Source organism: Takifugu flavidus, chromosome 9 (assembly GCF_003711565.1).
Source record: "Takifugu flavidus isolate HTHZ2018 chromosome 9, ASM371156v2, whole genome shotgun sequence".
Lineage (NCBI taxonomy): Eukaryota > Metazoa > Chordata > Actinopteri > Tetraodontiformes > Tetraodontidae > Takifugu > Takifugu flavidus.
In genome coordinates this window covers 2,747,271-2,774,728 of record NC_079528.1, presented here as the reverse complement: position 1 = coordinate 2,774,728, position 27,458 = coordinate 2,747,271, and the positions used below count along the sequence as shown (strand labels likewise).

General features: G+C 43.3%; 1 protein-coding gene across 5 annotated transcripts in view; it reads left to right on the top strand.

Annotated features, from left to right (window-relative positions):
* ebf1a (EBF transcription factor 1a) overlaps positions 1 to 23,172 on the top strand; it is a 52,919-nt gene extending 29,747 nt beyond the window's left edge. Inside the window, exons 9-17 of one of the 5 annotated variants that reach the window (XM_057043040.1) lie at positions 2,451 to 2,581; positions 3,939 to 4,065; positions 11,161 to 11,249; positions 14,636 to 14,701; positions 15,790 to 15,952; positions 17,041 to 17,220; positions 18,706 to 18,903; positions 19,155 to 19,223; positions 20,303 to 23,172. In XM_057043040.1, coding sequence (XP_056899020.1) covers positions 2,451 to 2,581; positions 3,939 to 4,065; positions 11,161 to 11,249; positions 14,636 to 14,701; positions 15,790 to 15,952; positions 17,041 to 17,220; positions 18,706 to 18,903; positions 19,155 to 19,222 — 1,022 coding nt within the window. In that variant the 3' untranslated portion in view covers position 19,223; positions 20,303 to 23,172. The remainder of the gene's footprint in view (positions 1 to 2,450; positions 2,582 to 3,938; positions 4,066 to 11,160; positions 11,250 to 14,635; positions 14,702 to 15,789; positions 15,953 to 17,040; positions 17,221 to 18,705; positions 18,904 to 19,154; positions 19,224 to 20,302) is intronic. The other 4 variants (XM_057043039.1, XM_057043041.1, XM_057043042.1 and 1 more) reach the window with 4 other exon arrangements.
* The last annotated feature ends 4,286 nt before the right edge of the window (positions 23,173 to 27,458 follow it).

Here is a 27,458-nt window from a genome sequence, read left to right as displayed (position 1 = left end):
CTTCCTTCCACATTCTTACTTTCTGTACTTGTATGGTTTCCAAGTCGAGCTAAAAGAGGAGAGAGTGGTAGCTAGAGAGTCTCTAGTCTCTCCCTGGTGGCTTGCTCCCCTCAGGTCTCTGCCTCTGGGCCTTCTACTCTGCCTCGCATAAGCACTATGTGTCTTATGAGGTCTGTTCTGCTTAAAGCCAACACTGGCTTTATTTCCTCAGAGACTGGCTTTTATCCTCCAGCCTTCCATCACTCCCCATCCCTCAGGTTTTCAAACACACCCATACACACACAAAAGCACATGCATGCACACCCCCGCATGCACAGTCAGACACAAACCTTTAATACTTCATAATGACATGTGCACATGATTTAGGAGCCCGCACTGATTCCCAAGTCCCTAATCCAGTTATTTTCTCATTTCGATTTCCCAGACATTGAATAAGAGAAACATATTTTTTTGTTGAGGAAAGGCAACCTCAGGGATGATAATGATAAAAAAAACTAAGAGGGGATTTACATGACGGCCTCTAGTAGATTGCATTAAGATTGAATGCTCTGGTTGTCTATCTAATGACTATTCTCCAGAGGTAACCTGGTCCGTTTGTCTCTGCAACTCGTCTCATGGACAATTAGAAAAGTTTCCAAAGATGAGACATATTGGAGACGTCAGCGACACTTGGATCTCACACCAAAAGAAGAGTGCACGGAGCACGCCAGCAGATGTTCTCTGTGTCGGAGAGATTTGTTTGGGAATTTCCTCGCCTCTGATTTTCTATTCTCCTGATGACTGTTGTTGGAGGGGGGGAAGTGAAAGAACAAACCACACGGGGGTGGAGAAACGTGGGCAGGCCCAAACATAATGGAGGAAAAGAGGAAAAGCTTTTTGGTGGGCAGGATTAATTATAATAAATAATGATAGCCAAATGTGGATTTGAAACAATATTCAATACATCAACTTTGCTGTTTTTATATTTCCTTACTTTTATTTATTTTTTAAAAAGAACTATGTAAAAACAGTAATTGAAGTTAAACTGCTATTAAAAATGTTTTTGTTTTTTTCACCATTAAAATTGCCTTTTTAGTAATCTTAACCTTCAGTATGTATCCATGAGACGTTCAGTGTCTTGGAATGAACAAAGCAGATTTAAGGACCTGTTTCCTGGACCCTTTCAGGGGCCCAGACATTTTTGTGTGCGAGCCTGGCAAGGAGTAACAGTCTGTGATAGTGTAAAGAAAAGACAATGTGGTAACACAGAAGACAGAGTTTTTCTCTTTTTGTTTCTACTTTGTGTGCACAACTTTGGGGAGGGGGCATTTCAGTGTGGTAATAGATGAGCAGTGCACAGAGTTGAACAGATGGCATAGAGGAACACCCCAAAGTATAATCCTATCACATGGATTCACGTTCCACCATCTGGTTAATCCACACACACACACACACACATGCACATGGAGCGCACATAATATCAGCGGCTGTGAAAAGGAGGCATCTTAGGCCATGATTATAGCCACAGATTGCTGCTTGGTGAATGTTGATCTCTGCAGGCGTATCGGGGGGCTAAATATCATTCCAGCTTGTTGGGGAGGATCAACAGAACAGGGAGTCAGGCAAAGAGCAAAGGCTAGGCTTCGGGGAAAAAGTCAGCCCAGTCTAAAGTGGATTATGCCGCTTTACAGAATTACAGCATGTCTGACAAGCTGCATATCTGTTAAGGAGAAGAGATTTAGCTTGTATAAACATGTATTTTCCTGATGTTCCAATGCTGTTCTTTTCTTCAATCACAACCAGTAATCTCCAAGTCCATAACGACAGCAGAAGGTCAAAAAGACCACTGCATTCCAGTTATTGGAAACAGAGTTTATTGTTATTCCATCTGCTTTGTACATTAAATGTGGAGAATATGCTTTGAAAGAAAACCCTGAGAGCTTACAGAACATATTACAAATATCCAAGTTAAAGCTGCAATGACCCTGGGTGATCATGTACAGTAGTTACTGGCCAGGCGCTAAGGTGGGTGATAACGGACATTGTCTAGTGGCTAAGGGTTCGGCTAATGAGGGCGACGTATTCAGGAGGCAGAACCACTGTTGGCTTGGCTCTGCTCCCCGGTTACATGGCCTTTGATCAGACACTCAGCACACCTGACATTTACACGCTTGCACGCTTTGCCACGTGTCATAAAACAAGCGCACCACCGCTGCCCTCACACACAAGGCAGGGGTGATGTTTAATAACAGAGAGCGTATAATCACTCTGATTAGTATTCCTCGCTTACCCCCGACCCTTGGGAGGGTGAAAAGAGGTGATGTGTGAGAGAAAGACAAGAGAGGGAGAGGAGAGGACGGTACAGCAATGCCAGCAGAGCAAAGACCTTTGCTGAGCTTTCATTAGGTTAGTCACATTCTGATTTATTTTTTCATTATTCTTATCTTGTGTGTGTGTGTGTGTGTGTGTAGCCACCCCCAGCATCAAAGCCATCAGCCCCAGTGAAGGCTGGACCACAGGGGGTGCCACTGTCATCATCATCGGGGACAACTTCTTTGACGGCCTGCAGGTTATCTTTGGAACCATGCTGGTGTGGAGCGAGGTGAGTCCACATCTGTTGTGCTAAAAGTGAAAGTCATGTGTGGAATATACCCAGAACCAATTAGTCCAAAAGTTTCCACTTCTGATCCAATTCAAAAACATTTTATTTGTCCCCTGGGAGCAGCCCCAACACGCAAAAAACAATTTTTCCAAAAGCAAACAAAAGAAATAAAACCATCTTGCATATAACCACATTACTCTATATGTCTAAGCCCAAGATTTATTTAAATTGTGAAATAAACAGATTGTGAACTTTAAATCCAGCATGGAGTGTAATTTTAGCAGTTAAAGTACCAGAAAAAATAACGTATAGCTGCCACAGTTTGGGAACCACTGGATTTATTTTGCATCATTGCCTTGTTTTTTCAACCAGAAAGTAAAAATGTTGATGATCTTTAAGAAATTTAAATGCCCATATAATTGATTATTACATTCAATAATTCCTGCTCTCCTCGTTTCCACCTTAATAGTCTGTTTTTTCCATCTCACTGTAGCAGGTTTCATTTTCCTCACATCTGTTTTACTGTCTATTAGTTTACGTCTTCTTAGAATATTTGCACACCGTACAGTATAAATCTCTTTGTAAGAAGCATCTGCCAGCTGACTAAAATGTAAATGTAGTGTGCACGTGTGAAATTGAAGGTCACTGAGCACCTCGGCTAAACAGCTTTCTCTTTAGTAAAGGAATAATTCTATAAAAAGCTCTTATATTATCTCGCTGCGAGGTGAGTGAGGCCAGACAGTGGTAGAATAAAAGCGCAGCTAAGTGAGCAATGAAAGGGACAGTTAAAACAACACACGTGCACACACACACTGGCAGCAGCACTGATAGCTTTTGAGCACTGCTAGCTTTGAGAGCTACTGTAGTTGACTATAGCATAGAGAAAAATGAGCACTCGGTGAGGTCTCATCTGTGTTTTGTCTTGTTTCAAAGACCCTTCAGCGTGCAAACATAGGCATATGTGGTGAATAGTCTCATCAACCACGCTAAGTGCGCCTGTTTAAGACACAGCAATGCTTTAATGTGGCTAACAGCGGCAAGATGTGCTCAGCTGACAGACAGAGACGAGGGCATCCCAGACAAGGGTTTTATGCATTTACTTATTCTGTATAGACATATGCAGAGGGTGGAGTTTTATTCATGAACACAAAACTGTGTTTGAACTCATCTAAGAGATGTCACACCGATATAAATCCTGAACCTGGCAGTAACGTTGCCTCAGGCCATACCTTTACTGCCGGTATTATTTGGCCGATGATGCAAAGAAGGAGAGAAAAGCAGAGGAAACACTGTCTGTTGCAGCTTGGATTTGATGTTTCATTGCACTGATCTTCCAGCTTTCTCTGGTTCTCCGTAGCTCATCACCCCCCACGCCATTCGGGTCCAAACACCCCCCAGACACATCCCTGGCGTGGTGGAGGTCACGCTGTCCTACAAATCCAAACAGTTTTGCAAAGGAACACCTGGACGCTTCATCTACACAGGTATTATAATACCTAGACTAGAACCACTTTAATTAGTTTTCAGTTATTATGCAGTTCACACACACACACCAACTTTCTCATTCTGATAATTGCAGTTACAATTGGTTTTATAAAGGATTTAAATGTTATTCGGAATGTACTGTATATAAATCTGCCAGTTTAAACGCTTGTGTTATTTTGTCTGCGCAATTTCTGACTAAAGAATGTGCATGGTCAACAATTTAAAAATCCAATAACACCACTCAATAAATCCTTGAAAAAAGCCTCATGATGCGAAGAGGAAATGTGGTTGCCCTTCTTTATAAAGCAAGTGAAGGTCACGGGGGAGGTTTAACCTTTTGATTAGTGGGATTTCTGAGATTTGACCCTGTCAAAGGTGTGATTCACAAAGAGCTGTGAGGAGAGGTTTTTAAATAGTGTCTGTGTTAACACTCTGCATATTGTTGCCCAGTTATAACCATGTACTCTATGAAAAAGCAGAGAAAGTGAAGCTGAAGCTGTGATTAACCAATGTGATGCCATGAGTCCCAAGAGAGATTGTGAATCACATAAATCTGTCCATAATCTCAACCACTGATAGACTTGGGCCGTAAGCTTTGGCTAGAATTGCCAGTATTTGACAAAATCACAACAGAGAGTGAGTGACAGACAGAAAGAGAGAGAGAGAGAGAGAGAGAGAGAGAGAGAGAGAGAGTTTGTCAGGTCACCGTTGTGTATTCAGTGTATCTCATGTGTGTCCTAATTACTGTGCATGGACAGAATCCATCTCCGGGGGTCGTAATTATGATTCTGTGTTTGTGTGCACATAAAAAGGCCAGCCTGTGTTTTATACCTATGTGTGAATGTTCTCCAAGCATGCACATGCACATTGAGGAGTAACTACATTACTAAGACAGAGGGCAGATGGGTGGGTAGCCTTTGCCATGCCAAAGCTGTCCAACCGCTCAAACTCTGCCAAGACCATAGAGCGGTGTGCTCGTAATTGTGTGTAGGTGTGTGCAGCCATTTAATGCTCCGCGGCTGTCTGCATAAACACACTATCCTTCTCAAGTCCTGCAGCTTCACCGTGTCACTTTCACTAATTCAAAACTGGGTTTTTCTGGATGAACTCATCCTCTGCCTCTTCCACTGTGGCTTCTGTTTGGGCTCAAAGAAGAGTCTCAACAGGTGGGAGCTTCACAGGGTCATCCAGTAGAAACTGAACATACACAGTGTGATACGTTCGACAGTTTAGAGGCACAAATCCCAGCTCTGCTCTTGAATTCAGCCACCGCTCTGCACCCTCTGTGGGAATTTATACCTCTCACAGTTCACAGCGCTGTCAGCAGGCTGCAAGAGGAACCTGCTTGAATGAGAGAATGTGAGCCGACCATTTAGAGCAAAACAAAAATATGTCTCGAGAATTGTAGATGAGAAACGGAAGAGAGAATAACGGCTAGAGAGAGAGAGAGAGGGAGAGAGAGAGAGGGAGAGAGAGAGAGGATTACCATGGGCCATGTTGCCCTCCTGGGTCTGTTTGGCACCAGTTTGAGCCCAGTTGCCAGTGGGTACTAATCATGGAGGATTGGCATCACTGCGTGGCAGCTGGCAACTAGCACACATAAACACAGCACCACACTCACAGACGTGCACTCATATACTGCTCATGCACGCACATGTGTGCATGTTGAATTACATTGGGGACAGCTGGCGTTGCTAATCAACTTCAGCGGAGGAGAGGAAAGCGAGCAACTCCCAGACCTAATTAAGTCACCGTGTACCCAATACTGCTGCTTCTGCTACTTTGCAGACCCGCACATACGCATAACCTCTCTATAGGTTTACCCCCACCCTCCATCTCTGCATGATCATTGCACAACTGCCTGCTGCGGAATGGAAAAATATCCACCTTATTTGAGGATGGCCAGAACAAGAAGGCGACCTTTGGTGTTGAGGCGATTCAGAGAGATGCTATTACTGTAATACGTCCTCTGTTGTCTCTGAGGACTCCTCTGCCATTAGACTTGAGAAAGCTCCAATTAGACTCATCAAAGGCAATTAAGCTCTCCACAGATAAGAATAAAAGAATGTTTCCCCCCCTTCAGTCTTTGCTCTTCCCTCTGTCTTTTTTCATCCCCTTATCCTCTTTATGTTCCTCTCTATGCCCTCAGCCTTACCCACCTCTGGGGCAGAGAGCATTCCCTAATCTCGCACTTCTCTCTTTCTCTGTCTCACATTATCAGGTCATGACCAACCCCCTGTCCCCCCTTCCCCTGTACCAATGTGTCTCCCTGTTTGGTCGTGTGTCACCTTTAACCAGATTGCAGGCTTTCCAGCATTCATCAGAGATGTTGCTCCTTTTCTTTTCTCCATATAATATAGAGTGATAATTTTCTGCCTGGAGGAACCCCAACCGTGTTGTTGTGTGTGCGGTTGACATGGGGTTGATGGTCATAGATTGGCAGCGTTGATGAATTATCCTTGTCGTTCAAAAGGCAATCCCTCCCTCCTCAGTATGCAGCCCTGTCTGCTTAGTGCTTCCTCTACATCTTCTGCTGATATTAAAAGGCTCTGCTGGCTCACATTAAGGCCGGCACCAGGCGCGCTGGTACACATCTATGCACATACACACAAACATTAGGGGTAGTTTTTCAGCACTGGGTGCAGATTAGGTGTGTAGGAAGCATTACTCAGTTGAAGTGAATGGCAAAGGAAAAGACAAAAGTCAAGAAGAGAATTTAAACCGCTGGGGGAGGGGGGGTGACATTTCTCCCTGTGTGTCCTTGCCTTTTTCTGTGCTTCAAATGAGTTTCAGGAGTGGAAGGAAGACTGGAGGTTGTCTGTCATTTTACGCACAGCAGACACAGGAAGGAGACATGGAAACTGTTCCAAGCATGAATCAGTCCATGAATATTTTATTTATTAACTTCTAATTAAGCTTTGCACAGAAGCACTTCAAAGTAATAATATAGCTGCGGCTGGGGCTGGGCAATATGGGCTTAAATTAATATCACAATTTATTTCAGGCCTTATTATGATGAAGCTCTTCATAAATGCAAGGACTGCGCAATAAAATCAAATAGCACAATATTTTGGACCCTATTCTTTGACATGAGTGCTTTGCCACATGTAGATTTTTCATAATAGGTATGGGTTTAATGAATCCATGAATAAATAAGTGAACGTGATGAAGGCAGACTTTGTAACAAGTCATCAACAGTAATTGTGCCTCAACCTTTAAAACCAGTAAAGGACAACACTTATAGTAATTAGATAATGTGATTTCCAAAATGTTCACTCCACCATGCTCATCAATATGACACTAGATCACCCCACCTGACGGTAATCTTGACATCATGATGTGAAGACTATTTGCAGCAAGAAAATCTCATTTTTTACACATACAGGTGTATTCTTCATATGGAACATCCTCAGCCCATTTACTGATTGCAGATACACCGATTCAGCATGTAGTCATCTGGCAATAAAAGTGGGGCGTGACCATGAGCTGGTCAATTACTTGACTCGCTGCTATTTGTGAATGCCGTCTTTTATTGAGCTTGGGTGCAGGCCTGCTGTTGATTAAAACGGCTGGTCTCCAGCTGGAATCAGGGCCAGCTGAGATAGCTGCACACACTCGCATTTACCACACACAGCCTTAACAGCGAGGAAATTCACACCTCGATTTGAGATTGAGATTAATTTTCTGCACCATGTGGCTTGTCTTCCCTCTTTAGCATGCTCCGCTCTCATTCCAGGAGCATCTGGTCCATGATGATGATGTAAATGAATTTTGAACGTAGATTATTTTATGGCCCACTGAAATGAACGCTGCTCGCCTAGGGAATGATTTTTGTTGTTTACTTATATCTTAATTCAAACACACACTTTTCCTCCGCGTTTTTCATGATTTGCATTTTTGCCCGGTGAGGAGTTGTGCTGTCAGGAATTGTTAACTGTCGCTTTTTCTTTTTTCTTTTGCACTTTTAGCAGCACATAATTAGAGCTTAGCTTGTTGTAGCATCCACACCTCCATTGATTTGCAGAATCTCTCAGCCCTCTGCCCAAGTTCCTCCTCACATCCCCCCAGGAGCAAAAAGCTCTACTCATGTGTTTTCTGTGTATGAATTTCCAGCCAGGGATGCATTAGTCTCCCTGACATGTTCAAGCGATGCTTTATTTAGCTTGTCGGATTCTGCAAATAAACGCAATCTCTGGGTTTATGGAAAAATGGATAAAAATTAGATTGTAAGGTATTGATCTGAATCGCGAGTAGTCAGTGGGGGTATTATTGTGCGTGTGTGTGTGGGTGTGTGTGGAAGGGTGTGTTGGTGGGGGGGGTTACAGCTCTCATCTGTGTGAGGGGGAGAAATGAAGCCGTAATTCAGGGCTATTGAACCCCCTGCCACTGGTGGCATCGATCGCCAGGCAGCGCTTATGAGATCACACCTGAGCACTGGAGACTGCGGAGGGGAGGAACAGAGGGAAAGGAGGAGAAAAAGAATCAGGGAGGGGTGTTTGGAGGTGAAGGGGGAGACAGAGGAGTAGCGAGAGAAATAGATATGATCAGCTCCTTGTCTACTGTCTGAGGGCCTGTTAAGGTGTTAACATCAAGCCTCGGAGCCAATTATCTAACCTTGCACCTACAACACACACATACATGCACACACACACAGATGCAGTGTGCTGTAGCTTCTGGACACTTACTGTAGTTTCCCCTCCTCCCCTTGTGGACAACTCCACTGTGCTGACCTCTCAATTATCCCTCACTCCCTCCACCACCACCTCCACTTTGGGGCCCAACCACCTCCCCCTTTCATATTCCTCCCCTAAAGCTCCAGCCCCCAGCACCCCTCCACTCCTCTTTTACCTCGTCACCCCTTCATACACCCTCCCCCTGCGGCTCTGTGGGTTATTATAGTGAAATATGAAGCGATGTGGATTCTAGGCTTCATGAAATTTCCATGAGCATTGATCTGATCTGATGTGGGTGATTGCTAGGTGAATCCCACCAGTCCTGGGCTGTTGCTCATCTATTCATTTATTTATGGCAGTTATGTTTTACTGGCGTTGATTTGCTCTTCTGGAGAGCGACAGCCAGGGATTATAAATATACCTGCATTCGGGAGTGTGCTTTGAATCTCGGAGTGTAACGATGCATCAGTTTACTGTCTAGGTTGATTCCTCCTAATTCCTTAGATATTGAGCCTAAATATAAGAGAATAAAACACCCAAATAATCCCCAAAGAGACACAGGCAGGTAGTCAGCGGTGTGTTTTGTCCCCATACATATTCCTCTTTTGCTTTATGGTCCTTGAAAACGATCAGAGACAATATCACTTCCTCTCCCAATTACCAAAATTGTCTCTTTATTTGTAATAGGGGCTGTCTTTGTATGTCTTGGGGTTTTTATTCTATTGTTCACTCGAGGCTCATTTGGCACATTGTGGAGTGCTGATAAAAAATTCATCATAAAAACAAAAGCCTTTGAGACGAAAGAGAGGATGTTGTTGGAGCAATCCCCATCCTCAGACTGCAGGCCTAATCCGGGGCAAATCCTCCTTAAGGCTTTAGAGAGAGATCAGAGAATTGAGAAGTAATGTCAAATATTTGTCCTCAGAAATAATTCAGAGTTTATTTGTTGCATGTGATCATCTCATTGTTTTGGCTTATATTATCAGTGAACCAGCTGGCCTGAATGTGTGTCATTCTTCAGAAGTTGAGCCTGCCTTTGGCACCTCCAGCGCGTACTTTTGCTCTCTCTTTCAACCCCCCACCCCCCACCCCCCCTCACTGTGTCATTGCTTCCAGCTATTCACCTTTCCTTTCTTTCACTCTTATGGATTACTGGAACAGTCCTTTGGGAACGCTGTCCAAATACGTTTGTGGTGCCAAAACAGAGCATCGCTGTTGCATACTTTTGGTTTGCTCGTCTCACCAGGAGCCAAAGTTACTAGAGGTCCAGCAGGACAGCTTGTACCCATAGCCTCTAGGGGCCTTTTTTTTTCTGGGGGCCGCCTAGTCAGCCTGGCTGCTCAGATGTGAGGAGAGCAGGGTATCAGCCCCCAGGAAACGTCCAAGCTGTGACCCATGGGGGAAACAGACGGAGGGCCCAAATGCATACAACGCCCTCTCATTCATTTTAAACACAAACACAAATACAATGACACGCGTGTTGCAAGGAAAATGTGAGCTTGACACAAATTCAGCTCAGAAACATCTACTAACAGGCCAGAAAAGTAGTCAAAGAGACACGTGGAGGAGGAGACTAAAAGACAGAGAGGTGAAAGAGAGAGACAGTACATTAGGAATGAATTATGTGGAGAGAGAGCACTTATCCAACAACCCTGCTCTGAAGTGTTTGTACTTTAAGCCTCAGATCTTCATTGTATTTATTCTAATGTTTAAATATTCATGGTAAATCTTCTCATATTCAATTACCGTAGCACAACCACAGCATACCGAGAAAGTACTCTCTCCCTGCTGCCTGCATGATCTGACTCAATGTGTGTGTTTGTCTGTGCAAGTGAGTGTATGCAACTCTGTCTCTCTCTCTCGCTCTCTGTCCTTCTGTGTGTGTGTGTGTGTGTGTGTGTGTGTTGTGTGTGTGTGTGTGTGTGTGTGTGCGTGTGTGCGTGTGTGTGTTTAGCTTGTTCCCCGGAGCGATCAAGCCTTTGTTATATTGGAACCAGGCTCTGTAATTGCTTATATTAGTCGCTGATCAACGCAAGACCACAGGATACACACGAGCACAAATCCGCCCAACACACACATACACACATACACACACACATACACACACGCAAGCACACAGGCAATATGCACATTGCCTGATTCCTGACAGTCTTTTTATTAACACCAAAGCAGGAGACAGGCAGAGATTCATAGCATCACAGGCAAACAAAGACACACACCAGACCTAATAGAGAACACCCACATTTTCAGCTGCCTGTTTAGTTAAATGTTGAAATATTCATGTAAAACTGCTTAATTCAGTCATTTTTACTGTAGTGGAGTATCGCTCCCTTCTCCCACTCTGAGATGCTGTTGAACAGGAGGTGTTTTAATTATTAGGAATCAGTCACAAAACTTTTTCCTTTTTTTTCCTACCTTCAGCCCTGAATGAACCAACCATAGATTACGGCTTCCAGAGGTTACAGAAGGTCATCCCCAGACATCCCGGAGACCAAGAGAGATTACCCAAGGTAAAGAGCCTCCACTCATCTCAAGTTTCTGTGCTCATAACTGTTGCCACATGCAATCATGTAGTCCGAATATGTTTCTGTAACATGGCTACAGCGAGATATTGACAAAGTCTTGTGTTTCATAGCATATATGGATATACAAGGCACAAGGGCAACATGACCTCACAATAATGGTTGCTAGTTGCCACACTTGATACCACACATTGCGCACATAACCATTTTATTATTCAGGCTCATTCTCTGCCCCAAATATTATTTGCATGGCAGATAAACAGCTCTACTCGTTTAGCCTGGCAGTGGGGGAGAAGAGAGGGATGGATGGAGGAAGGGAGCAAAAGAAAGAATGGGAGAGAGGAGGAAAAGGCGAGAAGGTTGAGGGGAGGAGAAAAGCAGAGGCAGGTTAGGTGATCCATCATAGCTGTCCAGTCTTACCTCCTGCTGGGTCAGTGGATCGAAGTCAACCCCGGGTGGACTTTATTACTTCCAGCACTCACACACAGACACACACACACACACACACACACACACACACACACAGATACGTCACCATCAGGCAAAGATGGAGAGCGCAGGTAGATGTAGAAGGAAGACAGAGAAATCACTTGTCCTCACCACATGTCATGTCTGCAGGTTACAAGACTTGTCCCAGTGAGTCTTGGTCTTTACCCCATCAACCCCCCGTATCGCTCTAAATATCTTTATATCCATTCCTCACCTCTCTTCTTCTTCTTCACCGACTCTTTGGTGTCTCCTCTTCTAAATGAACAGCAGAAGCTGGCAGACCCAGTTGTTCATTTCAGCTCTATTGATTTGTGCCTTTATTGAGGTAATAACAGTTTGTTGACCACACTTATCTCGACTGTTGGCCTCAATCAAGAAGGAGAGGAGTAACTTCTTGGGCTTCAGTATGTTCATTCATGAAACCTACCTTGGCAGGTCTTCATTATTTAGAGTTTAATGTGACAGATTGGGAACATATGCCCCTCTGCTGTTGCGTGTCCTACAAAAAACTAAATAGAAAATTGATTACTATAGTTTTGGACTTTTGTTTGGAAATGAGTGCATTTTTCAAAATGACGTTAAAATTTAAGAGAACCCCTCATTTATAAGGTTCAGTTAAAAAAAACAGGATGGAGTGTGGAGGCCCTGCTCTCCTTCAAAACATAAAATGTATCTCTATGTAAAGCTTTGAAAAACTCTTTCTGCCCTCAACTCTTTCAGCACCTGCAATTCATGAGAGGAAAACCACAACTATTTACATATTTTTTTTAACGATTTCATGTGAACACCACTGCGTGTATTTGTTTAACCATAAAGTGGCATATGGTACACTTACACCTTGCTTCCAATGGAGCAAACAGCCATGTGTGGTATTTGGTATTTAATTTTTTGGCATTGTTATGATCGGGGTTTGAGAATATAATGTAGTCCATAAATATGACACGTATGAGATTTTTACGACATCTGCTAATGAATGTTCCATGTTTTCATTGTAATGATTCAAAGTCCAGCCACAAACAGCGCGGCCAGAGAGCTGATAGCACCTGCACAGTCAAAGTGCAGAGTGTTTAGCTAAAACTAGGTGGGGGGGGGGGTTCTGTATCCAGCTAATGAGTGACCACCCTGCCAGGCGGGGGCCAGGCTCTGTTCTGGATCAGGTTCCCCTTCCTGTTGACGTCTCTGCTGGTTTGAGTTTTACGGGAAGAGACCCTGCGCCCAGGAAATGGTCTCCCCTTACAGGAGCAGAGCTGGGGAGGCAGCACAGCGCTAACCACATTTATCTGTTTATCAGAACGACTCTGGAGCGCCTAATCGTGTTTAGCTTCTGGACACAGCCCTTTGCTAACGAGAGCCTGATAGGTACAGACAGGGCACAGAACCATGAGCGAGTGATTAATAAGAAGGAGAGAAGGGAGACAAGAGAAACTATTTTGGAGACACAGGTGGACATCAGACAGTATGAATGAGGTTTCATGTGTCCTCTCTGAACACCGTCACACCCCAGCTGCTGATCTCTTTGCATCCTAATACCTTGCACTTCCCTCATTTCCCCTCCTCCCTCCCGTCATCCATCCATCTACCTATCTCGCAATCCCTGGGAGGCACAGGGGAGTCGAGGAAAAGCAGCGAGAGGAAAGCGAGGAGCGGCACATACATACTAAAGAACCACTTACCTTCCCAGGGCCTTTACATCTCTCAATCACCTACAGCAGGTCTCCTCTCTGGTCTCCCCTCTTTCCCGTTTCCTCCCAACCTCCCTCTCCGCTTCCCCCCGATAGTGGTAGTAATGGGAGGTTAACACAGAGGCAGCACTCCCATTATTGAGTGAATTTAGCACCATGGACAGCGCTCTACAATCTTTATTGCTTTGCTGACCCTCTCGTCATGTCCTGGGCGTGATCGACAGCCTCCACATGCACATGGCTGTGTGTGCGTTTTTTGCTTTGGCAAGCGTGTGTGTGTGATATGAGGTCTGATTGAAAGGCGGTGTGTCACGGAACAGAGAGCACACATGCTCCAGGGCTTGTTCACAGCGAGGGATACACTCAGGATGGTATAGCACACAGCATGTGAAGAGAAGGAGGGAGAGAAAGAAACGAAGTGGGAAGGAGGAGCAGGGGGGGCTGCAATTTTCTGGTTGTCGCGCCTCCAGCATATATCCTGGCCCCGGCACATTAACTTTTAAAAAGGGTTTCGTAGGGCTGTAGGTGTCTACATCACAACACGCTCACACACATATAAAGACTGCCTGGAGTCACACACTCATACACTCGGGAAGGGGAAAGAATAGAGACGAGTAAGAAGAGAAAGGAGGGTAAGCGGGGGGAAAATGAGCGAGGAAAAATGGCAACACTAAGGAAGGATAAATGTTTGATGTGGGAAATTCCACCCGGCAGTTTTCACCTGAGCAATGATGTCCTACATTTATCACACAAAGTGGATGCAGTGGCTATTCACTTGGATCATTACCAGGGTTAATGCAGACAGGGAGACAGGTGCATCCCAGCTGAGGAGTGCAGTTGTGTAGCCGCCAACCTGATGATATGTTGTGTTAAATGAGATTGATGCACGATCACGTGCCGTAGATTCATGATCCGGCGCCGACATTGGAGAGAAGACGTAGATGATGGTTGACTGATAAAAGAGATATAGGCTCATGTTTTATTCACAGATAACAGTATCTTACTTCAGCTACTCCCAAACTGCCTGGCTAGTAACAAAGTGCCGGGACAGGCCCATTTCTCTTCCGCTCACATCCTTTTGCACTCACTGTTCTGCATTCACAGCATAATGCAAGACGTGAAATGTAATAAAAGTGACTGAAGTCTTCCAACCGTCACGCTCATGATCAAGCCCTTTTTTCTTGTTTCTGTGTGTGATTGTAGGAGGTGATCCTAAAAAGAGCAGCAGACTTGGTAGAGGCTTTGTACGGGATGCCTCATAATAACCAGGTAAGGAATTACACAGACAGGCATTTCTTCACTCAGACCGTGCATGTCGTGAAAATTTACTACATAACAATTTCATCAATAAACAATGTGGGGGGTGGGGGTGAGCTGGAGCTGAAAATATATTTTGATCTTCACTGGCTTGAAATGGGTTCGTCACAATTGCATTTTTGTCTCGAAAAAGCCTGGACACAACACAGGGGTCATAAACATCAAAAAACACTATGGAGGACAGGGGATGCACCAACACACGGCAAACCATGTCTCAGCCACTCACCAACAAGATGGCTGGGGGATTAGGGCATGTGCAGATACATAAGCACGTATATGACAACATTGGGTCACATAGTGAAACTTTAAATCCCAGAATGTACTACAACCACAGGGTACACTGATGGCAGAGCATGTGTCAAATAACTTTAGAAGCAAGCGGGTTATTAATAAAGATACTTTTTTTCCTTTTTTTATGCATTTTGTGATTGTTGCCCTTGCTCATATATGCGTAATTTGCAATATATGACTAGGATTTAGACCTAGCTTTTAATTTCCTTTGCAATTGTTTGATACAGTCTTACATAAAGTTAAAGCAGAGTTGGAGTTTGGACCACTGGAATAGTAATGGACCAAAGAAGCTGGAAGGATGATTTGATGAGCCTGTTAATAAGGCATTCCTCCTTCTACTGCTGCAGTAGCCAACTACATTTACACATCTGGAGTGGGGCCAGTGATGGAATGCAACAAAGTGTGCATTTACATTCAGGATTTAAAGCTTTAATTGGCCTCTTGTTGTAGTGCAGGAGAAAAAGTCTCTGTTAGGTTACGTAGAGCAAACACAGCAAAAAGCTATCAATTCATTAAGACTTCTATGGATATAAAAAGAATACAATCAATATCTGAATAATCTACCACAGTGCAGTCTGTATTGAGAGATATAAGACAAAGTATATTGAGACACAGCGAGAGAAATAAATCAATTTCTGAACATATGTATGAATAAAAGCTAATCAACCAATAAAACAGTAAAACTAGAATACAATTTCTCTGTGACCTTCATAAATTCTGTTCTCTTATTGTCTTATTTCTATTTCTAGGAAATGATTCTGAAAAGAGCGGCAGACATCGCAGAGGCCCTCTACACAACAGTGCCACGAGGGCACAATCAGCTCGCCAGTCTTGGCAGTGGATCCGTCCATGCTGGCATGATGGCTGTAAACTCATTCGCTGGGTCAGAGGTGGCACAATCGGCCAATCAGGGTGAGCAAACAAACACACACACACACACACACACACATACACACACACACACATACACTCAATGGAAGGAAAGATGTACAAGACATGAAGGACAAGGAATAAATATCAACTCTTAAATCGATGCGATACAAAAAGAGAACAGGATGAAGAGGTGGAGTAAAGGTGGCAATGGGAAGCAGAAAAAACTTGAGACGAGGTCTCAAGACATGAGAGTGAAGAATGGGGAAAAAAGGGAGCCGTGGATGGAGTGGGATGGAGAAATATGAGTGGGTCCTAGGGGTGTGTATATTAGACTGGGGTCAGCCCTTGTCTGACAGAGAGAGATGTGGGCTCGCTTGGTGGTGATCCATCACCTCTATCAGGGGAAGCTGCAGGAAGTGGATGGACCGGCCTTTAGATATGTCTCAATACTTCCAGCGAGCTTCCTTTTGCCACTGCCTCTCTCCTTCATCTTCATCTGGAAACATGTTCAGATGTGAGGAAAACAACAGATACCAGCAGAGTGACTCCTGGCCTGCAGTTTCCAGCCCATAACAGATGAGCATGGGGGATTGGTGGTACCTAATTATCAGAGAGGAGGCTCCTGCAGAGCCCGAGTTCTCTCACCTAGAGATTTGAAATTCCTGACGTTCACATCCAGCTGTTGTTCTTTTTTTAAAGATGTTGAACCTGAAATGTATAGTTAATCTTTTCATCCTTTATGCCTCCTAAAGGAGAGAAAAACCTTGTCTGAAACACTGGTTTCATCCTTTATAAATTACAGGAGAGCGGCAGAGCTGCCGTACTAATTGCCTCATCAATGCCTCTAAATTTGGAGAGGAACCAGCAAGGTTAAAGGGCTCTTGTTTTACTGGATGAATTGCAGAAAACTCTTTCTAACATTATTTTTTCTTTCTTGCCCTGCCATATGCTATATGGATTTTAAAAAGTAATACTTTTGGCTTCTGTTTCTTAGCTCATTAGTTGAGTAAGGATAAGAGCACTGGATTTCACTGCATGTAGGCTTTCTGTGTTGGTTTTTGTCTGCATCTGCTATACCCCTAACACTTATTCTTTTGCCCTGTCTCCCTCTGTTTCCCTGTCCTTAGGTTTCAGTAGGAGCACAAGCAGTGTGTCACCTCACGGTTATGTCCCCAGCTCCACACCCCAACAGAGTAGCTACAGCTCTGTCTCCACTAGCATGAATGGCTACGCTAACTCTGGCATGGCAACCTTGGGCACATCGCCCAATTTCCTCAATGGATCTGCAGGCAATTCGCCCTATGCTAGTGAGTATCAGTGTCAGTAATCAGAGCATGCAAAATGAAAACACTGATGAGTGACTCACCCAGTCTTTTAACTGAGGGCAAGAGGTGGAAATAAAGAGTGGCACACATGGAAAAAGTCATGCAGTTCAGCTAGCTCATCTCTTTTTTTTTAAAAGAGTCAAAAGCAAATCCCCACTTTATTGGTCAGAGGAGCAGATCACCTTGCCACCCCCACCTCGATGCATACACCCCACCACCTCTGCTTCTACATTAAAGACCCTTGATTAAATCAATAAACTAATTGCTAGAGAAGCAATTCCATTTCAGCGCTTTGATTCCTGGGTGTTAACAAGTATTTTAACAGGCTCATCGGCCCCACACAGACACTTTCAATCAATGGCCCCTCGGCTTCCCTTTGTAGGTCCAATTTTCATTAATTGATTAGTTAGTCCCCTTCATAAATGGATTATGACTTTATTGCAAGGATTTGTCAGGAAGACCCATAAAAGCTAAGTGTTGGATAATAACAACAATAAAGGCAGGAGCAGATATCAGAGGGCAGGTGAAATACGACTTGGTTGATTGTAAAATCACTGAGGAGGAAAATGCTCTTAGTGTATTAACAGACAAAAGAATAACCCAGCAGAGGTGGCTGGAGAGAATGGTGGAGGGACATGACTTATTTTACGCTTTTGTGTCTCAGAGTTTACAGCAGGTGACCACTTTTCAATTTAATAGTTATTTGCATCAAGCACTTTGGAGTTTTATCAAAGAATACAAAGTAATGCCTTTTGTGCAAATTCAAGATGAATCCAGAGCTGGAATGAAGATGACATCCTGAATCAGAGTAGATTTATTGTCTTTTTTATGGAAATACATAAACCAGTTACTGTTTCTCATCTTCAAAGACATGTTTTAAAAGACAGTACAGCATTTAAAATGTGCTCAATAAAATGAGATTAAAAAAGTAAAATGGAATAAAAACAATACAATATGTAAAAATAGACAGTGCAAGCTATAAATATACAAAAAAGCTTATAAAATAGTCCAGCAAGCAGTGCAATGACAATCAGCCGGTAATAAATAATGGTATCAGATTTTGTTTCTTATTTTATGTTGTTCTTCCTTGTTAACATATAGAAATTTTCAGCAGTCTTGGACACAAAAGAATCATTTGATTTATTGATGAATAAGCACAGAAGAAACGCTTGAAGTTGTAATGTTTCCATAGAAATGTTTCCTTTTGCAATTTTTAGTTTGTTACTAAAAACATTGTGAAAAGCACCGAAAGAAATCTGAGTCCAAAATATTATCCCTCCTGTCATCGCCCATTGACCAGTCCCTTTCTGTTCGTCCCGTCTGCCCGTCCTCTGTCCTCGGCCTTCTCTCTAACCTCGGCTCTCCCCTTTCCATCTTCATCTTTCCTCCCTGTCATTCAACCCTGACATCCCCCCACAACTCCCTTAAACCCTCCTGCCTATTTCCTGCCCATCTCTCTCCTCTCAGTTGTTCCATCGAGCCCCACCATGGCCTCATCGACCAGCTTGCCCTCCAACTGCAGCAGCTCCTCCGGCATCTTCTCCTTCTCTCCAGCTAACATGGTGTCTGCGGCCGTCAAGCAGAAGAGCGCCTTTGCCCCCGTTGTGCGACCCCAGAACTCCCCTCCGCCCACCTGCACCAGCACTAATACTAACAGCCTGCAAGGTAAGCGGGGGGGAGGGGGAGTCATAATACAATGTGAAAGACCTCAGATAGAGATAGTAAATTGAAGCCCATGTTCTTTTTTGGTTTATTTGTTTAAACGGTAATACAAGGTCTTCATCAAGCTTTAATCCTGCTCCTCTTCACATCATTATGATAACAGTTTTTCACTTTTACTCCCACTTCTTTCTCCAATTTACTTTTCCTTCTCCTCACTCCCTTTTGAACCCCTCCAAACTACTTCCTCACTATAGATCAGTCTTTTGTGGACTCTAGCAAGTACTCATCGGCCAACGCACTGCAGGGCCTGGCCTTCTCCTGAAGTATGTTAATGCTTCTTTCAGTTTCTTTTTCACCATTTTTCATTTTATCCCACACGGCTCATGTGCACCCTCAGCTCATCCTGCAGTACCCTTCCTTCTGATTTTTTGTTTCTGTTTTTATATGTCACTGCTGACTTGTCAGAGACAGTGTGTCACACCATATGTGTTCCATTTCCTGTTTCCACCTCCTGCTTCCTGTCTGTTCTCTGTGCTGGTTGGTGGTGGTGATGGTGGGAGGGGATGTTATGTCACCACAGGTCATTCTGTCCTCCCGTTTCCATCCAGTCCTGGGTAGGGTCGGATCGTCTAGGCAGGATGTTGCATGGTGTTGAGATCCTGAGAGAGAGAAATGATGGATGAGAAACTTTATCAGAGCCCCGAGCTAAGCACTTCCTCACTTCCTCCGGCGGCGTTGATGAGTACTGACCATGGTGACCTAGATGCCATTGGCCACTGTGCAATGATCATGCTCACACACACACACACACACACACACACACACACAGAGCAGGAGACACTTAGGAAATAACTAGGGAATTAGCGAATTGAAAAGAAAAGAGAATCAATGGGGAGCCAATATGTTACATGAAAAATTCCTCCAAGTGATGGCCATAAAAAGATATGGCGAGGGGGTTGGGAGTGAGGGGGACGGCAGAGTATGATTTAAGTAGTTAAAAATGTGTGTAAAACCCCATGGACTCCATTTATATGTTCATGTGTCATGCATAAAATCATTGCCTCTGTCATCCAAACCTCACTTATGCTTACATATTGTTAATGTTAGCAATTAACAGCAATAGTCAGTTATTTAACAGGACTGCTAAAAGAAGAAGGGAAAAAACTTTGGGCAATGTTGGCGTGTGCTGAGTTAGCAGCACAACGGAGAGAAATGTTTTGATTTTGGGGCCTCAGAATGAGCAGATAATGAGAGAGTACGCTTTGTTCACCAGATGCTGGAGCACATTTCTGTTATGTGACTGTTGTGATGACAGATGAAACCCAGCAATCACATCACTGACCTCTCTCCCTCTCTCTATCTTTACCCACCCCCATCCTCCTCCCCCACTTTTCCCACAAAGCAGCGATTCCCGGGATGATCGTTCCACCCATGTAGAGGATCCGGGGTAGCTGCCGATCGGAGAATGTTGAGAGGAAAAGACACAGTAGCAGAGTCTGGCAAGTCTACGTTATGGTCAAGATAAGACACCTGACTCTGTTAAACTCAGGCCTTTCCAATGGGATTTCATCTGAAGGGATGGGGCGAAGGAAGGAACGTGAAAATATGAACCTTTCTGATGTTATTTCCCTCTTGGTTGAATTAGTGTAGCTTCTCTGACACCACATTCAATGATGGAGTGTATAGAGATTGATAGTTTACCCAGAGTGTGACACTGACCTCATGAAAAGAGCATTTATTTATCTTTATGTTTATGCCTGTAAGGTTTGGGTTTGATTACTGGAGGCCCCATGCCGCAACTTGCACAAACAACAGTGAAGTGTCAGTGTGGCCGCGAAGGTTTACGTGACCTTGGACACAATAGGAGATGCTTTCCCTCGCTCTGCCTGCTCACTAAAACCACATAACAACACACTCGCCAAGTGGAAGTAAGGTCAACAAATCAAAGAACAAGGAATTACAGAACAAAATGAAATTCACCAGTTTTGCTGCTAATTATCAGATAAACCCAAATGTGGTATAACAAAACAACCATCTATAAACATGAGAAAATATGCCTTTTTTTGCTTTCTGTCATTTTGGTTTGTTTGCTTCTTTGAATTTTGAAGAAAACTGTGAGGATTGAGCTGTTTGCAATATGCTTTTCTGCTTGTCACGTGAAGAAAAAGGCGATGACGCAGCCAAAATTGACTTGAAAAAGCCAGAAGACGTGCGTGTTCACTCAGCACTGTAATGACGGAGCCTAGCGGATATCAAATTAGAATAAATGTGTGATACGTGTGATATATTTTTGTACATAAAAAAAAACGTTGTTGACTTTTTCATTTGGCGTTACCCTTCTTTTGGCGATAGCTATAGTTTGAAATGTAAACATTAAATGTCTTAAGGCAGCTTCTCAGTACACGATATAGATTTACTGTGTGTTGTCAATATCTCTTCCTATAAACATGAGAAACATGGATTTGGATACAAATGGGGATTCCTGTAAAATATCCTATAAATAATGTATTTATCCATTGTATTTGTACATTGCCTCTCACCTGTTTAGTTGTATTGTGTAAGTTTAATACAGTAAGTGAACATATTTTACAGTGTTCGTTTCGTTATTTACTGTCGTCTCTCACTATTTAAATGTAACTTTTTTATCTTTAATGTTTGTTTTGTATGTTGACTGTTTGCATTGGTAAACCATGCTTTCATTTGTTGAACCAGAAACATGCCATTGTCTATTTTTCTATTATTTGTAAGTTAATAAAAAACGTTTTTTTTTCCTTATGAAAATGTTTATTGTATGGCAAAAAAGTAGCAACTTATTCAGAGTATTTGGTTGAGGTAGATTTTTTTAAGAATATATACACACATTAATATATACTGTAAATCTATATCCTTTTGTTTGAACTCTTTGAGGCTTTCAGATTGAAACTGTTCTTGAATGATAATATGCATGGGTTCTTCTCTTGAGTGACACTTTTTTCTTTTTTTTGTGCGTGGAACATCAAGAGAACCAAGAAACTGCTCTGTAATTTTCTTTCTTTGTGTTTCTCTTTCCCCCTCCGTTCTTTCTTTCCTATGTCTTTTTTTATTGCCTGCTTACATACTGTATCTATATACTCTTTTTGTTTTTCCGTCACTGTAATCTTTACCAGCAGTCTAAATGCCTTAACAATGCAAACCCATTCTTCATTCAATCACATGTACAGTTTTTTAGCCTCACCGCAATTGTCCGCTGCCACAGAGGAATTCATGGGAACTTGGGGACAAAGCACAATCCCACTTTGTTTCATGGTGAAGACAGACTAGAATAAAAAAGAGCCATATGTCAACAACATAACACACAATGCGATGTACTATAATACTGCAGCAGCGGCACACTCTGAGGGACAGTCGACGCTGACAGGCCTGTCTTAACTGTGCTCATAGCACTTTAGTGTCAGGAGAAACACTTTTTTGTAGCGATTATGTAGCTTTGTTTTTATTCCAGTGAATGAAATCACTTCATCCGCATGACAGTAATGCCTCTCGGTCACAGGATCACAACAAGGAGCTGTAATTGTAGTACAAGGTGTGCACAGTAAAGACAAGTCACAGCACAATTCTAATCTCACACATGAAGTCACAATCCACCCGCCCCCGAGTTCTTCCCTCCTCACATTCGAACAATACAGCGTCAATACAGGCAAAATAGAGCAGGAACCAGGGAGGAAGCATGAAGCGGAGCCTCTTGGCCTCTCAGACCATTTCTGTAGTCTTTCCTTTGTGTCTGCCGTGTGTCTTCAAACTGTTGCTGGACAGAGAATAGGGCTTTTCTCTCCACTTTTCTTTTCTAGAGTCTGGTTTTGTTAAGTGGGTAGAAAGGACATTTTAGCAGAGGTGCCTGCTGACAGACGAGTATTTTTCAGGCACATGTGTGCCTGTGCTGGTCGGGCCGGGGGGTTGGGAGGGGCTGCACCATATCTGTTTCAAATGAGCTACAGAGGTCTGTTGTCATACAATGGCTTCTTTGTAAGTCCCATCCTGACTATGAATATTGATAAAGGGTGACAAAGTTTTGTATTTAGGTAACAAACAAAAAAAAAGATGCAAACCAAATAGCTGGTGTCTATTTTTCCTCTGTTTTGTCTCTGACTGCAAATACACTGAACAGCTCCATGATATAAGAGAAGAAAAAAAAACATCTACTGTATAGATTGTTATTGTTTTTGATGAAAACTGAGCTGTAAGATAATTTTTGGACTCTCACAATGTTAAATTAAAGTTACCTCCTGTCTGTGATGTCGGTCATTTGTCATTTTTAAACATGTGCTCCCTTTCATATAACTCAGAAGCCATTATGGACTAACATGCTTTATTGAGATGTCTCATTTTGTATGAGAAATATCACCAAATAGCTGACTGGCAGTAAGAATTAGAACACGCTGCTAATTCCACAGGTCAGGAACAGGCCTGCAACCCCCCTCCTCCGCTCCCTTTCCCATTCTCTAATGAATCTAATTCATTAATGCATTACTGATGGTATGGTGAACATGGTTAGCCTGACAAGTTTCCTCCTAAACATATTAGTTAATGATGATTCCAAGGTTATTAATTGCAAGCGCACCAGCCCACCATAATTGAGTCATCATTTGCATACCCGGTCATCAGCGGAAAATTAATTTCTTTTTTATTTTTGCATATCTAATTTAGGTGGCTACGATTGGATTAGCTTGTAAAAACAGCGGATCCTAAGATTCTGCTGACCTCAACGTGTCCGAGGGTCTCAACGGTAAATGAAGGCTTCCGTAATGCCAAGGGGGAACAGCAGATGATCTGGAAGTACTGTTGAATTAAGCACTCATAAACACAGCGTGCCTTTTCTGTATGTTTGCCTCCCTAATTGCTCGGGGTGTTGCAACTACGCAGGGCTTTTTCTCCGATACATCTAATAACAGAGTTGATACTTTGCTGACAAGCACTAAAGTGGGTTGTGCGGCGCACGATGCAGCGGTAAGAGGTGGGATATTGAATTATGGAGGTTACACACTCAGTGCTAAAGAAAATGAGAATGAGTTTTGATTAGCAATCCAAGCACTGATGCCACGTTGCACACCGTGGCTCCAGGGATACCGCTTCCCCTGCACGCACATACACATTCGAACACTCATAAATCATGAATACACGCATACAATAGGTGAAGCATTTTGCTCTTTATTTTCAGCAGCCATTAAGGCCTAAAAAGAGTGGTCAGTGTGGGAGGAGGACAATAGGGCAGCCAGCAGACCTCCAGAGATGGAATATTAAAGGACGCTATTTCTGGAGAACTGCTCCTCGGAAACCCACCGGCGGAGCCTTCACACATCAAGACAGGTGCGGTTCATGAGCCCCTGTGCTACCAGTGTCTTAATGAAATATATTAATGCACATATTCCTCCACGCCGCGCTCTCCTCCTCCTCTTCGTTCTCATTCTCCTCCCTGCCTGGACACATGAAGGGAGAAAGCGGAGAGGCGTATTTGAAAGAAAAACAGGGGTCCCCATGGGGATCCCGCATAAAGAAAGGAAAGAAATGGAAAGGAGAGAGGATGGAAGTGTGGGGAGAGGAGGAGGGTTTTCAGGATGGAGGCAGACTGTGAGCCAAAGACAAGGAGAGGAGGAATGAATATTAATAATATCCTATGTTGGAAAATAGTCACAATGGACATCACAGAAGGGAGGCAATGGAAAGAAGTTGTGTACTGTCTCTGCAGGTGCAAATGAGCTGCCTTCTTTAAATGACTGCACGGGTAAGAAACAGCATATTTGAGCGCAGACGAACCCGGAATGAGTGCACTGTCACATTTGGATTTGGTGCTTACAAGAGCGCACGGTCGTTTCCCACAGTAATTATCCCGATGACTGCGGCTGTCTGCCTGTGATCTGTGTGGTACCTGTCACAGGGAGCCCGGCAGAGCCTGTGCTTTATATTTCCTGTAATTGCTGCTGCTAATTTACAGTGTGTTGCCCTAATGAGTAGGGAGGTGAGGGGCTGAGGTGTGTAATGGATGTTAGTGAGATAGCGAGAGAAAGATGGATTTCACCACTGCCGGCAAGGAAAAAAGTGAAGTGGAGGAGGCAAGTGAACTCTGTGTGTTAAACAAGCATGTTCAACACTTATCCTTATTGTTCTACTTAAATGGGGGGGAAAGATAAGCTATTTGTCCACACACACACTAGTTCAGCTGACAGTACAATGGCCGCTGCGCTGAGCATATGAGACAGGCTTTTTGTTATGTTGATTCATGAAAAAAAGTAATTCCATAAATAATATATAGCTTATTTATTCAATTTATTCAAATGCTAATTAGAGATGGAAGGAGATACTTCAGAGGGATGGCTTTTTTTCACCCCTCATCTGTTCCATCGCAGCCAGATAGTCCGACAGACATTTATACAGAGGCAGAGACATATTAATGTCATTCACACTTTGAAGCGCCTATGGTATCTGGTGATGCGGACACGTCCACCCTTCATTTCTCCCTAATGAGGTCACGATAGAGGCCAGTGATTTTCGACACACACATACACTTACACACACACCCTGCTTTTTACTCTTTTCACTTTGCGTGCACTTGACGAGCGCTGGATTGACAGGGTCCCCTTTGATTGATGCAGCATGGTTCTTCCACATGTTCTACAGCTCACTCATTTAATTATGTTTCCTAAGCATCATTAAGTACCATTAGATTCTATCATATTCTAATGAGAGAGGTGGCCAGTCGCAGGACAAGCTAATTGGTGATTAATGTTGTGTGTCAGCGCGGGACAATGCAAGATTGGCCGTTTAATGACACAACGCTGTATTTAAGTGCTGAATCTGTAAAAATACAAACAGAGATAGGAGATGGAAATTAAAGAGGTTGTGATCAAAATCTGAACAGATATGGGCTCTTAGGGGTCTTATCTCTCTCTCAAACATGCACACACACACACACACACACACACATACACATGCATGTTGGTCACCTCTTAGCCGCACTTTGCCAAATAATGCTGCAAAGCGTGTCCACAGGCATAACTCACCTGCTTCTCCAGATTAACCACTAACTCAGTATTGATGCTTCACAGGTAACTGCGCACATCGCACACACATACACACAGACACAACAACCCTCATCTGGTATTGACACCCTGCACCTCTGAAGGTGTTTCCATTTAAGGTCAGTCGATCGCCTTAAGTATGTAATGTTAGGAGGGGGGTCCGTAAACATGTCAAATTAGCAGTAATGAATGACCAGGCGCCAGCAGGGGGAACTGTCAGGGTGAGCGCCCAGGACGATACATTACCATGAGTTATCCCAGTCTGCCCTCTTCCTAACATATACGCACTCACACAAAGTAGCGGGGCCCATTCGGCAGTCACACACTATTTTAATGGGCTGTGGAGTTGATTGGTGTTGTGATTATAATGATGGTGAAGCAGACAGACTGGGTGAGCACGGAAAGTGGAGGAAATATTGAAATTTAAAGATTGACAGATTTTTTTTTTAAAAAAAGCTGCATGATTACAAAATGGTTTGAGGGGGATATTTAATGAAAACAGATGAAGTGATAGATGGAGTACTAAGTTCGAGGGAGAGAAAACAGTCAGTGGTATTTATTTTTTCTCTTTGGTGTTGAAACAGGAAAAGGACCTCCGGTTTAATAAACCATGAATCCTTTCACAGAGGGTTTGTATGTTATTTTTTGGAGAAACAGATATGCGAGGAGGGATGTGGTGGGGGGAAAGAGAGGCAGCACAGTGCAGCAGAGGGGAAAGCACTCTGCAACTATATGAATTTAGTTCTCCCCAGCACCAAAAACACATCCACACACATCCCTTCATCAGCCCACTGTCTGTTAGTTTTGGGTTAGAAACGTGTGTGATGGGGTGGTGGAGGTTTTACACGCTCTTCTGGCCAGAGCAGGAGCATAAAGGAAAACTGGAAAGAAATACACTTCATCTGCAAATGATTAAATCTCTCTTCTTCTTACGGCGTTTTATGGGTGTGTGCAAAAATAACATATGTACATATGTAACTTATTCCCACCACATCAGAATATCTCAACTAACAATGTACAACAGTTTATGGAGCATACAAAAGTACACTGAGACTGTCTATTTGAATTCTTCTGCTTTTTTAGTACATGTGCACAAATATGAAACTACTGTCCCTGCATGTAGCCTCCTTGCCTCCCACTGTCCTTCCCCCCGCCCCCCTAACCTTCCTGTAACAAAGGTTACATTGATCATGTTGCTAAAAAGACTGTATTTCCACATGGCCATGCCTCCGATGTGTTTTTCTTGGCCAGTCAGACGCCTGCTTTTGTCATTCACTCAGCATATTTTAACAAATTAGAAACATTAGAAACCAGGATTGCTGCAATGTTTTGGTTTGGTTTTGAATCTCTTTTGGCCTCTACAGTTATATTTCAAAACACGGCTGAATTGTTTGACAGCTGAACTGAATAAAACCCTAAAACAACTATTTCATGAAAAACACATGCTTCCACAATTAGAACCTTGCATTATGCTAATATTTGCTGGGCCTGGTTCATTTGTTGTCG